Consider the following 15,189-nt stretch of genomic DNA (forward strand, 5'->3'; position numbering starts at 1 on the left):
GGGCCTGGAAACGGCTTTTTTTGTTTTTTTTTTTTTTTTTTTTTTTGTGTGGATCAGCAAATGTGCTTATTTCTAGAGAGAAAATGGGATCAAAAGGACGTTACATCTGCTGTGGTAGAGTAATTCCTGCATGGCTAAATCCAGAATTGCCTTTAGCTCTTCCAAGAGCATTTCCTGGGTTTTGTGCTTGCAGAGAACAGCAAAAATGTTCCAGTGATAACACAGAAATAGCAAAATTATTGGGTGACTTCTTCTTTTCTCCCATTTGCGAAGATTAATCAGCATTATCCTGCCCTGGTGTTGGATGCAGCTGGACACAGGGTGCATCAGCTAGCAGAAGGGATTTATTGCATTGATTTGCTGAGAACCAGCTCTCAGAATTCATCTGCAAGAAGAAATGCCCACAGCTGCTAAAAGGAAGGGCCTGACTTCAAGGAGGAGAGGGACTGTGGGTTGCCAGCTTCTCTGGGGGACCTTCAGTCCCCCCATCAGATGCAGTGTTGGTCACCTCTTTCTGAAAAGCTGGGCTATCCCTCGTGTCTCCAGCAAGAGAAAATGATGAGAGTAAATTCAATCAGCCCAAGGAGAGCTGGCCACCAGCTTCAGTCTTGGTCTGACAGAGCAGAGACCTGAAGTGCAAAGAAAGAAGCAGCAGAGAGTTTAAGTGCAAATTGTGTGGGTTTGGTGTTAAGATTGCTCAAGGTGGCTGAGCCCAAGTCCAACAGTGTGGGTGGGTGAGTGGCTTCTTGGCTGGGCCATGATGAACCACACAAAAATTCCCAACAGCAACTTGGAAGATCACATCACCTGGCAAAGAGCCACCAACAGCAATAGAACAGCCACAGCCTTTGTACGTAACAGTGCCAGTAGAAAAGAAGTGTCTCCCTTATTTCCAAAACACTGTGATTGGTCAACAATGAAGTAGATATATTGTTGGACATCCTGCTCTACAAATAAATCAGTTTTCTCTGTGATTTTTTTTCCCAGGCTTGCTTCCTACTGGTCACCAGTTCAGCATGAACAGCTTTTCTGCAGCAACACACATATAGTTGAGGCCAGAAATGTCCATGCCATGAAGCATTCAGATTACTTCCATTGGATAGACATTGTCTTGATGTCCTGCCTGCTGGTAGAGCAAGCCCTGTACCATTTCTCTTGACATTTCTTCTGGTTTGACTCCAAATTTCAGATACAGCCATACAAGAACAACACTGCTAGCCATCAGTCCACACACCACAGAAACTGGGATGACAAAGTGCATTTGAGACTTCGACAAGAAGCTGGGCAGAGGCAGATTGTTTGGCCTGACTGTGATCATCTGCACTCTGGCTTGGCCTGAGAATGCCTGGTGAGTGGAAACTACTGTGTCTGAAGGCCCTTGCTTTCCTACAGGCGATGAATAATCAAATGTTCTAGTACTAAACACATCTGCAGGGGGACCAACAACCCTGTTGGTATGGACAGAAGCAGCTTTGTCTATGGCTGTGGTGGAGCTTAGAGTAGAAACTGAAGTAGTCTGTGGTGCTTTCTCTGGGACTGTTATGGTCTCCATACTGCCCCAGATGGAGGGGAGATCTGATCTAGAACTGCTGGAAGCAGTGTCTGGTGTGTTGGCTCTGGCACTTGTAGGCTCCAGGGATCCATTTGTAGGAAGTACAGGTTGGTCTGATCCTTTAGTAGCAAGCATCAGGTCTGAACTTGAGTTAGGAGAAGCTGTATCTTGAACAGTGGGGTGTGGGGAGGGTTGGCTGGAGTCCATGGCTGCTGCAACAGTTGTTGAAGATGCAGGAGAGTTTGAGGACTCTCTCTGTGCTTCTGGAGTAACCTCGGAGTGTGCAGCCTCTTCCTGTATCTCAGGAATGGATCCTGCAGGGAGCTGGGTGGGGTCCTGCCTGCTCAGTGGAGACTTGCTGGACACCTCTGTCCTGGCAGCAGGAGCATGTATTCTCTCTCTAACTGTTGTTCCAGACCCTTGGAAGAAACTAGTTGGAGCAGTGGCTTGAGATGGAGCCACTTCTGGAAGACCAACATGTTTCTCAACACTACCGGGCTCTTCTGGTGAGGTGGCATCACGTGGAAGTGGGGACACTGTGGCCTTTTTCCGGTCCAGTTTCTCTCTGATCTTCTTCACCCACTCTTCATCTGGATCTGCACAAATCTCCTTGGACTTCAGAGTGGTAAATCTGAAAATAAAAAGGGATCACTCACTGAATAAAGAAAACACCGGTTCAGGTGATCAGAGCTATGGGGAAAGTGTGTAGATAGCAAACACCGAGTATTGTCTGGATGATTCATCTCAGGAAAGGCAGGTGCCTCTGATATCTGACTGAATGAGTAGCAGCAGAACATGACTCATGAATGAAAGGATTTTCCCCTAAGACTTTTTCCTCTTTCAAAAGCATAATGTCCTGCTTGGACATAGCGTTTCCCTCCTGCACTCAGGGCAGAAAGCTTCACAGGCCCCAGCTGCCCTGGGGCACACATGAGTGAAGACAAAACCCTCTGATTTACTGGGTGATGTGAGACTTTCCGAGGTCAACCCAGCAGCTTCACTTTGGAGCCACTCCCTGGGTTGCAATAAAACGGTGTCAGTGGTGCGTCAACTTCAGCTTAAGTGAAAAAAAACAATTATCCCAAAGAAAAGAAACTGAGCTTGTCTCACTTCCAGACAAGCTCACAAGTCTGAATCTGTCCAGACAACGTATCTGCTTTCAGAGAAACACACAAGCTCTCTCCCCACCTGGTTCCTCTGCCCTGTTTTGCCAAGTACATCCCTCAGTCCCTTTCCCCAACCCACTTGGAAGTGGGGCAGCACTTACATGATGGCTTCTTTTCTGCAGCTGGGTTCGGTCCTGCGGTAGCTCCTGATCTGCTTCTCTGCTAACTTAGCTTTTGTAAAACTTATGCACTCTATTGAACACTTCAGAGGTGCTTTGGGTTGCCCTGAAATAAAAATTTCAAATTATTAAGCATTGCCTTTTTGTCAGGGCCTCTCAAAACCAGCACTGTTTCTTTTCCCCCTTCTTCAGGGAGAAGTCCAAAATTTGCCACAAAAGTTAAATCCTACAGGGTTTAACTGAGGGGGGAAAAAGCACTGTGAAAATTGTGGGCTTTTGAGACAGTGTTTCAGCTTGTCCTGTAGGATGTGCAAGCCCTTGGACCTGCAGGTCCTCTCCCCTTTGGGTCCCAGGAGGACTGGTCTCAGCACAACGCCCGGAAGATACATTTCTTCATCTGCCAAAGACCTGCTGCAACCCTCACCAGAGGGCTCTTGGTGCAGGAGATGCAGACCAGTGGGCAGGGTGCTCTGTCCTCTCCTTATCAGCCTTATCTCTTCCTCCTGTGGGACTTCCCCTCCAAGGAAGCATCCTGCCTCTCTGCTTGCTGGTACACGGTCTCTGAACGCCACCTGGGCTCAGAGAAAGGGTGCAGAGAAAGAACCTTTTGGTGAATGATGCTTCACTCCCACAGGTATCTCAGCAGCCCAGCTACCCAAACACATCTTTTCCACCTCCACTGGAAAATATGGTTTTCAGTTTGCAAAGTGTAAAAATAAACCCCCCCTTGACCCCTTCAAGGGGCACGGCCGGTCACACCACTGGGGACCATTCATGCCTGCATCCACCTCCAGCCTCCCACAACAGGCACTTGCACAACACATCCTGCCAACTTGTTCCTGACATCCCTGGGGGCAAGATTTACAAAAACAAGCCCTGATTTATCTGGGGCCCCTGTGAAGAAAGGAACTGGCATCTGGTTTCAATCAGGCTGTGTCTCACAAAATGTTGCCTCTGGTTCCCAAGTGAATGTGGTGAATTTTATGCAGTTCTGTTAGGAATGATCCAGGTACAGGTACAAGAATGAGCATCAATACAGGAGAACTCTGAATTATTTCAACCATTTACTGGGGAAACTCGTGGTTGCAAAGAAATCCCAAGCAAACCCTCCTGTGGCCCCTGTACAGAAGCCCATTTCCACCTCTAGAAAGTTAAAGCAAAACTCTTTTGTCACGCAATAATGTCTTCTGTGGCACTTTAGGGTCAAGAATTCCCCGCTCAGGGGCAGCTGCCTTCCCAATTAACTCTCATTAACCAGAGGATATTCTGCTGGTGTCCTCCACTTTCAGAAGCACAGTTCAACAAAACTGTGACAAGAGGGCCAGACCATCCCAGTGGTCAGTCCCTGACTGCTCCCAAAGTCCCTGTTCCCCTGAGAACCCCAAACTGATTCTACAATTATTGGCACCAATGAAAATGCTTTGTATTTGGCTGAACTCCTGGTAGGTTTCTCCCAGAGTGGAGGAGCTTGGAAAGCACCTTCCAAGGACAGAGGGATGCCACAGGGAGGATGGAGCATGGGTGGAGGATGGTCCTCCTGGGGCACACAACCCCACTTCTCTGAGTGGCATTTGAGTGTTTGCCAGAGGGATCTGGGATTTCTCCACCCAGGACCACTGCTCTTAGGAGCCACTGGTACCTGCTTTTCAGGACAGTTCCTCCAAAGACCCAGGGAGCTCCACCAGCCTTTCAGCAGAGCCAGCCCCCTTAACCATGGGTGAGCAGAGTCAGGCAGTGCCAAGCAGGCAGCAGGTTCCCAGGGCAGGGTAAGCTTCCTGGGGTCCCTGCTGCCCACTTTTCTCGGGCCAGCCCTGGAGAACCTGCCCAGAGGTGTGAGGAGGGAGAAGCTCCATCCCCAGCTGCCCGTGCTGTCCTGACTCCTGTCCGGTGGCAGCAGGACACGGAGCTCAGGGGCTCTTTGCCCCTCCCCCTTCCCATCGTGGGAGTAGATCACCCCTTGGTCCTGGACAAAGTCCAGCCTTGCCTGCGGTGCTGCCAGCCTGTGTGGCAGCCCAGCACCCCCCTGCTGAAGCGCTGCCTTGGGCAGCGATCACCTGGGCCATGGGCCACTGACACCGAGCCCGGCCCCGGCGGAGCGAGCCCACCACGTCCCGCTGCTCCGAGCTCGCTCGGCGCCACCCGCAGCTCGATCTTTGTCCAGAGAACCGGAGAGCGTTTCCCACACGCACACACCCAGCAGGTGACAGCCCCCGCCTCACGGTGACGGCAGCGCCGGCACCCTCAGGACAGGGTGCAGTCTCCTCAGACACCCACCCTTGGCCAGCTGCAGTCTTCCTGCCACGTCCCCAGGGACATGAAAAAAGGGGGGAAAGAAGTACGTTATGCTTTTTTTTTTTTTTCCTAATATTCTTAATACACTTCTCCGACACTCTCCCCATCTGCCCTCAGGCGTGACAAAAGCCATCACGGGGCTGCTCGGATGTCCCTGCTGCCAGGATTGCGGCCATAGGCTTCCCCCGCACTGCTTCCCAAACCCAGCCAGATCCTGCTAGGAGATTGCCTGCATCCCACAGAGGTCCCTATAGCCTGATCCGGTGCCACCTTCCCCCTTCCCCGGCCCCATCAGCATCCCCTCATGAACGTGGCTCATGGAGCTGTGGCTCACCTCCAGCCAGGGTCACCAGGCACAGGGCCCACAGCAGAAGCAGCAGGATCTGGAGACAGACAGCCTTCATGTTACCGTGGTCGGCAGAAGGAAAGGCGGGCACGGAGGGATTACCGGCAGTATTTCCCACTCCCGGCTGCTTATTGCATCCTCCGGAGCAACACAGATGCTGCCGCTCATTCCAGGATTATAAAGCTCCGAGACAGAGCGTTAGTTGTTATTCAGGTCCCTCACACGTGTCCAGGGTGACGACAGGAGGCGGAGGGAAGAGAGGGAGAGAGGGGAGGGAATAGCGACTGCTATGGAGAGGGATGGCTCCTGGAATTCCCCAGATGTACTTATACCAGCTTTTCCTAACACATGCAGAGCAGCCCCAGACTGCTTGGCAAATTATTCAGGGACTTTCAGGGGTCGGCTGCTGCCTCCTCCTATCCCACCAATGTCTCTTGGCCTGTGCCAAGGCATCACTGTCCTTAGGCTTGTAAAGCTCTCCCCACCTCCAACTACAGCTCCCCGCTTCTCAGTAAGCTCATTAATTACCACAAATGCAAAAGCAGTTATTCCTTTCCTTTTTGGCAGCCATCTTAGAACAGCAGTCATTAGGCCAAAAGAGATGGAATTTGCTAATCAGGATTATGAGTTCACCAGCTACACTTTGATGTCAGGCCAGGCTGCCTCTAAGAAGCACCACCAAAGAGAGGGGTGAGCAGGGACCCAGTGACTCTGCAGGTAGCTCCTGTGCCCGGGCCGTGCTGTCTGCAGTGTGTGCTTGCTATGACAGCCTGATTTTTCCCATACACAGGGGCTCAGACATCGGGATCTTGCTGATGCTGAGAGCAGGAGCACGACACCCCCAGCTCTGCAAGAACCAGGCTGTCTGGGGACTTTCTGGCACCAGCCCCAAGCCAGGTCAGAAGCGGACATACCAACAATGAAGTCACATCCTAAACCTTTACTTTCTCTTTTATCTCAGGTCCCAGCAAACAAATCAAGACTGAGTCTGAGACTGCCCCCGAAATCTTTTTGGTGTTTTCTTAGGACTGGTGAGAATCTGGCATCTCTGTTCTGTGGGAAATTCCAACTGTGCCAGTTGGGATTTTAGTTTTCAAAAGAGAAAACCCCCAGTTTTTTATATAATGCATTTGGTGAAAATCCCAGCCTGTGACTTCAGCTTTTGCTTATATTGTATTACAAGAAAAAGCCCATTTCAAGGAAATAAAATAAAAATTAAAGCTTGAAATAGTCTGTTTGATCCAGCCAGAACAGAACACGCTGTGTCTATTGGGATGTTTTCTGGGTCTTCCCCAAACAGTGTTTTCTCAAGCTCCACAGAGCCTTACAGGAAAATTTTGTCCCAAGAAGTGGCATTGCCTGAGGCCATTGGGCACCTCAGCTGCTGGAAGTGATGGCACAGCCCACACATGCTCACATCTCCCCTGAAGAAACAGGTTCTGCTTCTTCTGCAAAGGCTTTGCTGCCAGAGATAGGTAAAACTGAGGAAGGGCTCTAACATTCAGGTAAATGGGAGGGGGAGTGCTTTGTTTGCCAAAGGCATGACTTGCCATAGGCATTGTTGTTTTAAGGCACAGACTGCTCTCTGGAAGATAATGCAGCTGCTTTTCCTCTGCAGATTGGGCTGGAGGTGTTTTATCTGGCAGAGAACTCCTCTAGGTCACTTTTGGACATCTCCATTTGCTCTCTGTGAGCTCAGCAGCTGGATTTGGAGGTGGCACAAGGAAATTCCACAGCAGGAGTGTGGAGGGCAGCTGCAGCCTCAGTGTGGCTTTGTAAGACACCACGAACCATCAAGTGCTGGCAGCAGCGAGGGCCTAAGCCACCACCAAGCCCTGTATTTCCTACCAAAAGCAGGACACAGAGGCACAGCAACTGCCTCTAACAGGAGCAGGCAGCTCCAATGAGTAGTGACAAACCTGGGCTGCAGCTGGCAGAAAACTGGCACCATCATTCCCAACCCACTTCCTATACCACCCTCCCATCCCACGTCTGCTCCTCCACACCAGTGGCAGACCCTTACTGCACTTCTTTGGGGTCTTGCAGCATTGAAGAACCTAAAGTCAGAGGATCTGATTTATTCCAGGAGATATTCTTAATACAACTAGTGGTAAACCATAGGTGTTGTGTCAGTCTGACAGTCAAGGATCTCAGGACTCCTCTGAGCTCATCTTACCTTCAACCGATTTTAGCTTCTTTAGTTACAGTAGGAATTGTCTGGGCACTTGTTTTCTCAATTTGATTTGGTTTCACTTTAGTTTCCAGAAATAGCAGGTCATTTTTCAGTGTAGATCTGGACTTGTACATTAAAGTGTGACATGGATGAGTGCAGGCAGGCAGGTGACCTCCTACACAAGCAATCCCAGTCCACAGAGATGAATCACAGCATCCAAGAGATGGAGTGTGCAACCCTGAGAGTCAGGGACATCCAGCCTGCAGGGAAACAAAGAGCAGAAAAACCGAGTAACTGGGAACCAGGGCCAGCTTATCCCAGCCTGTCCCCATTCCTCCTTAGGAGACTTCCTGAGGTTACCCTTTGCACCCAAAGGTTCTCTGAAGAGTGTTACAGCACCAAAGAAAAGCAGTAGATAACAGAAAGAGGGGTGGTTTTTCCCCCTGTGTGTGACTACAGTATGGCTGAGGAAGGCTTGGAAACACGGACAAGGGAAAAACGTTCGCAAACATTTGCCCGTGCTCCTGCCATGGAGTGTGGGCAGAGGGACCACACACTGGGCACTGGGCACCAACAGGGGGTCCTGCAACCTCTGGGCCTTCCAGCACTGCCCCAGGTGTGACCCTTAGCATGCACAAAAGGATGTCATGCCAGACAGTTCAGTGTCCATGCTGGCATCTGGGCTCTCTGCCTCCAGCTCCTGCTCTGCTTTAAGGACATTTTTGTATCAGGATGGATGTTCTGCTACCTAAACGCTGGTTTTGATGCACACAAAAGGAGAACAAGGTCTGCTGGGGACGTTGGTGGCAGGCACCAGGCACACTCAGAAGCCTGATCTGCTGTCATCCCCTAACCTTTGGTTGTTCACTGGCTACCCTTAGCCAGGAACTTGGTTTATTGCTCCAAACCACAGACACCACAGGTCAAAGTGCCAGATCCCATCTTACCCAGGAGAGATATGAAAGCAGCTCCAGCATTTCCCACCCACCACAGCTTTGCCAGGACTGTTCACAACCAGCCTGAGCTGTGCATAGGGTCAAGGTCCTCACAGGTGGAGGGAATATATGACTCATACCTGGGGAATTGCTCGTGAAGGCACAAAGCACCTTGAACCTGCAAAGCTTTATATGCAAAACAATATATAAAGAGAATGTGGGCTGTGTCCTAAACAAACAGGAAATGGCCCAGAACACCTCCCATCTCCTTCAGGGAGTTTCCATTCTGGCAATTTTTGCTATTTTGGTTCTTTGTGAAAGAAGAACTGTTTTTTTACAGTAGATTCGTATTCCTTGAAATAAGGTGAAGACTGAGAATTAAAAGGGAAAGTAAGTGAGAGCTAGGAGCCTGTATCTGACCTGAAAGAAAGATGCCAGAGTGGATCAGATGAGAACGTTGATGATTTCCACTTCATGGGAAGCATGTTCAGGAGCCTCCAAGGCCTCAGGAGGTGGTGACACTAGAGCAGGGCCTCGTAACAGGTACTGACAGCATCCTTGTCTGCCCACAGTATTGTCCTCCATCCCAGAGGCTTGCTGGGAAGAGGCAGCAGGAACATTTAGCTTTTGAGATGCCCCAGCCAGTGTTGGTGCTGCAGGGAGACACACTGATACATGACTCCAGCTCTGGACATACGATGGGATTCTCTTTCCCCTGACACAGCTCCCAGCTGCCTCGTGGCAGCTCATCCTCGCACTAACCCCCCTCTCCTCAGTGGCATTGGCAGCTCAGCCACTGCTCTGACACAAACCAACCCACCAACCCCCTCTCTCCTGGCCAAGGACATCAGTGCCAAACTCAGGAGAAGGCTCCTCAGAGCCAAATGTGGCCTCTTACACTGGAGATGCCCTTTGGAGAAGCCTCTGTGCTTTCTGTAGAGCTCTTGAGCCACTGCTGTAATAAGGGAGAGAATTAAATGGCAGGGGATCAAGAGAGTCTGCTTGGTACCGCATGATTTTGTATTTTCTCACATTTAAGAATAAAGCAGGAAATGAGGAGCAAATGTCTGGACCTGTCTGGAGCCAGTGTCTCCACAGGGAGCGGAAAACCCTCAAATTTTGGAAGTATCAACCACTCTGAGACTTGTTTTTTAAGGAAACTGCTTTACATAGAAAATGTTTCCAAAAGCAGTAGAGAACATCACTCTGGCTTTCACTTCTCTGAACACAATGGGTTCCTCCTTCTCTATAAATGAGAACCCATTTGGAGTCCAGCACACAGTGCAAAGTGCTGATACTCTGTATTTTCCACAGCTACCAGTCAGCATCCCAAGGCAGCCAGGCTGTGGGGTGCAGCTCTTCCCCTGGCAGCATCACACCTGAGCTGCAAACTGTTGGCTGATCCTAGTGGGACATTGCAGGGAAAGGTGCACACCTTCAGTGGGAATTGGTGCCTCTCCTCCGTGGCCTGGACTGAGGAAAACTCATCCTGCGCCTGTCCCATGGAGGCTGCCAAGGGCTGCACTGTCTGCTGCAACGAACAAGATTGAAGTTGTTTGAAAATATTGTGTCTAAAGAAACAAACACGGAGCTCTCCAGTGCACAACATGGTTATGCTCTTTCTAAACAAAGAAGAGTCACTTGCCTCCCACAGAGCAACTCAGCCACCAGGAACAAGTTCTTTCCTAGGGAAGGGGATGGGGAACCTTTGGGAAAGGTGCCTGGATGGCAGAGGTGAAACTTGGGCAGCTTTTCAGCTGAGGGGAAGGAGCGTGAAAGGACTCTACCAGAGCAGGCTTCCCTGAACACATCAAGCCCTTGGGTCCTGCCCAAGTCCCTACAGAGCTGGGGAAATATCCTGATGTTGCAATCCTTCTGTGTAGCTGCAGGCCCTGAAGAGAACGGTTCCACGAAGCTGGCACAATGGGGGAGAGACAGAGGATCTGCCCCCCAGCCCTGGGGCCCCAAGAGGAGTGTGGAGCTGCTGGAGCATGCCCAGACACCACCAAGATGCTCTGAGGGCAGGAGCACCTTCGATATGGAGACAGGCAGAGAGAGCTGGGGTTGTTCAGCCTGGAGAAGAGAAGGTTCCAGGGAGACTTTAGAGCCCTTCCAGTACTAACAAGACTACAAGAGAGCTGGAGAGGGACTTTGGACAAGGGCGTGGAATGACAGGACAAGTCAAGATGGCTTCAAACTGTCAGCGAGAAGGGTTAGCTTAGATATCTGGAATAAATTCTTCCCTATAAGGGTGGCGAGGCCCTGGCAGAGATTATCTAGAGAAGCTGTGGCTGGCCCATCCCTGGAATTGTTCAAGGCCAGGTTGGATGGGGCTCTGGGCAACCTGGGATAGTGGAAGGTGTCCCTGCCCATGGCAGGGGGGTTGGACTAGATGGCATTTAAAGATCCCTTCCAGTCCAAAATGTTCTGTGATTCCAGGATCCATAGAAGGGAGGTCTCTTGCCACTGCCCTGCAGGGAGGAGAGGTGAGAGTGGCAGCAGCGGTGGTCAGCAGGACAAGACAGAAATCTCCATGTGCCACAAGAGACTACAGCTGCTGTTGGAGTTGCTGCCAGGCTCTCCCTTGGCACAGGGATAGCTGTGCCGTGCTCTGTCCCAGGGTGATAAAGAGGGCTCTCCCCTCCTTTGCATCCTGGAAAAAGATCCTTCCAGAGCCCCTGTGCATTGGACAGAAGATGGGGAGCAGCAAAATGCCATGGCTCTGCTATTTCACCTCTGCCAGAGCCTCAGGCCAGGCCAGTGCCTGCTGCCTTTGCTGTGGGAGAGGATAAGGCACATGCCTATTTGCAGCAGCCCCACTTACTCCCCCTATTTCTCCCTCCCCTGTCAGCAGGAGCAGCAAGTGCCTGTGTAAGGCATCCTCATGTCCTGGAAGGGTCTTCCTGGTAGGAACAGCCAGGTCCTGGCCCCAGCCCTTTGTCTGGGGTGCTGTGAGTTCCCATCTGCCTCAGAACCAGCCCTCGGGCCCCATCCCATGGCGTGCATGGGCCAGCACAATCAGCACCTCTCCGCATCCCCTCTTCCCACTTCTCCATCCAGCATGTCTGCACATGCTGACAGTCTCTAAGAAAGGAGCTTACCAGAAGCAGCTCTGTTCTCGGAAAGGCTCACCTCTTCCCGTCTCCTCTGGGCAGGAGAAGTCTGTGAGCCTTCCAGCAAAGGCTGTGGGAACTGTTTGACATGAGGTTATCATTAAGCCATGATGGTGGGTGAAGGAGAGATCCCCAAACCTCTTTCCAGTGGAGCCATGGGGCTGATCCCCCGCAGTGTCTCCATGAGGGCTGGCCAGCCCCAGAAACAACATGCAGTGCTATGACCTGATAGATGTGGCTGTGCTGGGGCATTGGCAGCCCCGGGCTGAGCTGAGCCCTTCCATCCCAGCAACTTTCCTATAGAATGGGGTATCACAGCCTTCCAGACTAGAGCTGTCACCCCACTCATTCCAGTGGCTCTCTCTGCTGAGCCTCAGCCACAGGCAAGCACCGAGCTCTGGCTGGTGCCCAGGGTTGCACACAGGCAGCAGCAAACAGTCCCAGGAGCCTGCACAGCCTTTCTGTGGCCCAGCACAATAAACAGACACACACGGGCTGGGCAGAAAAACAAGCCCAGGCAAGCATTTCCCTGCCCAGGTGCTTAACCCTTTTCAAGCCTTGCTGGCTCAGCTGGGAGACCAGGGAGTCACTGGATCCCTTCCCTCTCCCACCCCAGCTTTTCTGCACCCCATGTTGTAAGAACAGGGTGTATCCTCTGCCTCTGCCCAGAGCCTCCACACTCCTGTTGGTTTCAGCTCTAACCCCACTGGGGAGCTGCTGCCTCAACAGTGTGTTTAGATGAACAGAGTCAGCCTGTTTCCAGGGCAGCATGCTTTTGCCTTAGCCAAGCTTTCTTTCTGGAACCATGACAGCATCGTGCCTGTCTCACTGCCTGATGCATGAGATTCTTGGGCTCCTGACCTGCTGTCGTGACTGTGGGTGTGTTTCTAGGGTTAATGCAGCAAGTATCTTATCAACTAAAAGAGCAACAGATGCCAGCCATTAGCATTTTGTTGTTGGCTGGGGATAGTTAAAAGAGAGGGTGCTGAGGATAAGGGTAAAAGAGATTTCTGCCCCATGCTATGATTCGTCATATCAACCCAAGGAGGCAGCAGGGAAGAACTGAAGAAAGCAGAGATGAGGTATGTCTGGGATTCAAAGTGTTCTTTGGGGAACAACCTCCTCCCCCAGGACAGCCCTGATGTCAAACCAGGGCTATGAGCAAAAGCTGTCCCGTTCACAACTGTGTGCCAGCAAAATGAACGGTCTGCACAAAGAGCAGATGTGTCTCTGTCCCTTCTCATTGACCTGGCCCACAGCCCAGAGCCCTCCCTGTGGGCATCTTCCCTGTCCAGCCCCAGCCCATGACTCTAGAGAACTGCAGGTTCACCCACTCTAGGCCAGTGGGGTGAAATTTAGGGACCAACCCACCTGCAGGGAGCAGGACCCTCTGAGGGCCCCTCCGCGCTGTGACAGAAGGGGTGGGGTAGCACTGGCAAGTGCTGGAGCAAAGGCTCTCTCTGGGAGAGGTGCAGGGCAGGGTGCAGCTGCCCCGTGAGCCCCCCGGCCACCACTGGCCGGCATACGCCGGGAGGAAAAACCCTCATCAGCAAAGGATGCGCCGCTTCCCCTGGGCGCTCACGGGATGGCTGATAAGGAACAAACTCACCCGCGCCTGACCCTCGGTCAGGGCCCTAATGGCCCCTCAGCCCTAATGTGACAGGCTATGAGGAACGGACACACGTCCTTTGTCCTCCTCTGCTCTTGAAAGGGTCCCGCGGGCCCCGAGGAGCTCACACCCCGCTCTGCCCCCAGCGAGGCTCCTGCGGAGTTTCCCGAGCTGGAAGAGCCTCTGCCTCTCGCCGCAGCACACCATGCCACCGTGTGGCAGGGATTGCTTCCCGGCCTGACGCATCCAGGCTGAAACTTGCTGCTTCCGTCCCGGAGTTAGTAAGCAGAGCCCTCTGTCCTGCCGAAGCGTTTCCATGGCACGAGGAGAGCCCTTAGCAGGATGCTGCTGCCTGGGAGCTGCTATGGGTGAACCAAGGCTCCCAAACGCTGAGCTGCCTCTGGGTTCCTGGACACTTCCAGAGACCGGCAGGGCAGGAGAGGGACCTCTGGGACAAGCCCAGCCCGTGGAGGTACCAGACTCCTGTGGATGCCAAGCAGGAGCTGGACCCACAGCTGGAGAGGCCACGTGTGGGTGATTTCAGCGCTGTTGTATCACTTCCTGCTCGCTGAGATGCAGCCTGTGGACACAGATAAACATCCCGGCTCTGAGGGGACTTTCGCTGCAAAACAATGGGCTGACTCAAAAGTCTAAAAAATAGCCTTCTCTGCTGGCTCTGTATGTCACTCTGGATGTGTTTTTCCCCCTTTCCACCACCCCCCTCCTCATTCACTCTCATCTGGCTGCTCTTGTACCTTGTTTTTGTAATAACAGCTCATGCCAAGAACTCCTCTGAGCTGTACCCATGGGCTGGTAGGGCAGGATGTTGCAGGCACGCTCCATACAGACCTTTCTCCAATTTCCAGCTAGAGTATTTCAAGGAAAAGCCATTTCTGGGAAAGGCTTAAACCAAGCCCCTGGGAAGCTCATGACCAGTGGTCTCGGTCACCCTCTGGGACTCAGCAGAGGCTGAGGGGTTCCAGTGGCAGCAGCTTGAGGCGGGATGTGTGACCAACTATGTGCCACAGTAGCAGATGCTCTGGCCCCTCCTCAATCCCCCAGCAGTGGTCACTTCTCCAGAGTATGTATGACCACATCTCATGTAAAACTAAGATTAAATACACTGTGGACAAGCAGCAGGAGCTGCCAAGGGGTGCTGAGAGGATTTGTCTTTTTCTGTAGAGAAACTCCTCTGGCCCATGTAGCAAAGGGTCATCTTCCCTCATCCCCTCAGAGGGACACCACTGGCTATTTCTTTTTAATATACTAAATAAGCAGGTGCACACTGGGAAGGTCGTGGTGTTCCAGCAGCAATGCAGCAGAGCAGCAGCCCAGGAGCACAGACACGAGTGTGCTTTGGCCAGTGTCAAGCTCTGAGCTGTCTCCTCTCCTGCTCTGCCCACTCACTGCCCAGGTTCCATCCACACATAGACCTGGTTCTGCCCCATTCTGGGTTCCATCCATTGTGTCCCAGTTCCATTGATCTCTGTGAAACCACCAACCATAGAGCAATGACTGATTGTAACATCGATGTTAACAGTCACACCTGCAGTACCTTGGCTGAATTCTCATCTTCCACGTCATCTGCAGCCATCAAGCAGCCTTTGGTGAGTTGGAGTCTAATTTCAGGCAGTTAGACTGGGCACTTTGTCAACTGAATCCTCAAAATGGGAATTACCAAGGTAATGAGGAATTACATGTCATCAGCCTCCTCACAAGTCTTATGAGGAGCATCTGAAGGAGCTGAGGTTGTTTAGCCAGGTAAGCAGCCAAGTGACATTCACTTTCCTTCTGTTCCCACCAAAAAATATCTTGTAAAGTGTGATAAAGGACAGTTTGGATATTAACAGAGATTTGGTTAATAATTTCAGAAAATGGGGTTCC

At 51.7% G+C, this 15,189-nt stretch overlaps 1 protein-coding gene across 1 annotated transcript; it reads right to left on the bottom strand.

The window, feature by feature from the left end:
* Positions 1-23: 23 nt before the first annotated feature.
* On the bottom strand, positions 24-5,728 carry CX3CL1 (C-X3-C motif chemokine ligand 1). The gene is made up of 3 exons (XM_017740937.1): positions 5,464-5,728; positions 2,820-2,943; positions 24-2,183 (listed from the first exon to the last, which is right to left on the bottom strand). Exons 1-3 carry the CDS (start codon positions 5,531-5,533, stop codon positions 1,082-1,084), a joined length of 1,296 nt encoding a protein of 431 aa, XP_017596426.1. The 5' UTR covers positions 5,534-5,728; the 3' UTR covers positions 24-1,081.
* Positions 5,729-15,189: the final 9,461 nt, after the last annotated feature.

This window comes from Corvus brachyrhynchos, unplaced genomic scaffold (genome assembly GCF_000691975.1).
Source record: "Corvus brachyrhynchos isolate BGI_N302 unplaced genomic scaffold, ASM69197v1 scaffold26, whole genome shotgun sequence".
Lineage (NCBI taxonomy): Eukaryota > Metazoa > Chordata > Aves > Passeriformes > Corvidae > Corvus > Corvus brachyrhynchos.

Excerpts from the sequence above, each read along its gene's own strand:
- CX3CL1 (XM_017740937.1), bottom strand. The coding sequence starts at position 5,533 with ATGAAGGCTGTCTGTCTCCAGATCCTGCTGCTTCTGCTGTGGGCCCTG. Across the intron at positions 2,944-5,463 it reads CCTGGTGACCCTGGCTGGAG|GGCAACCCAAAGCACCTCTG; the intron begins GTGAGCCACAGC and ends TTTTTATTTCAG. Across the intron at positions 2,184-2,819 it reads TGCAGAAAAGAAGCCATCAT|ATTTACCACTCTGAAGTCCA; the intron begins GTAAGTGCTGCC and ends TTTTATTTTCAG.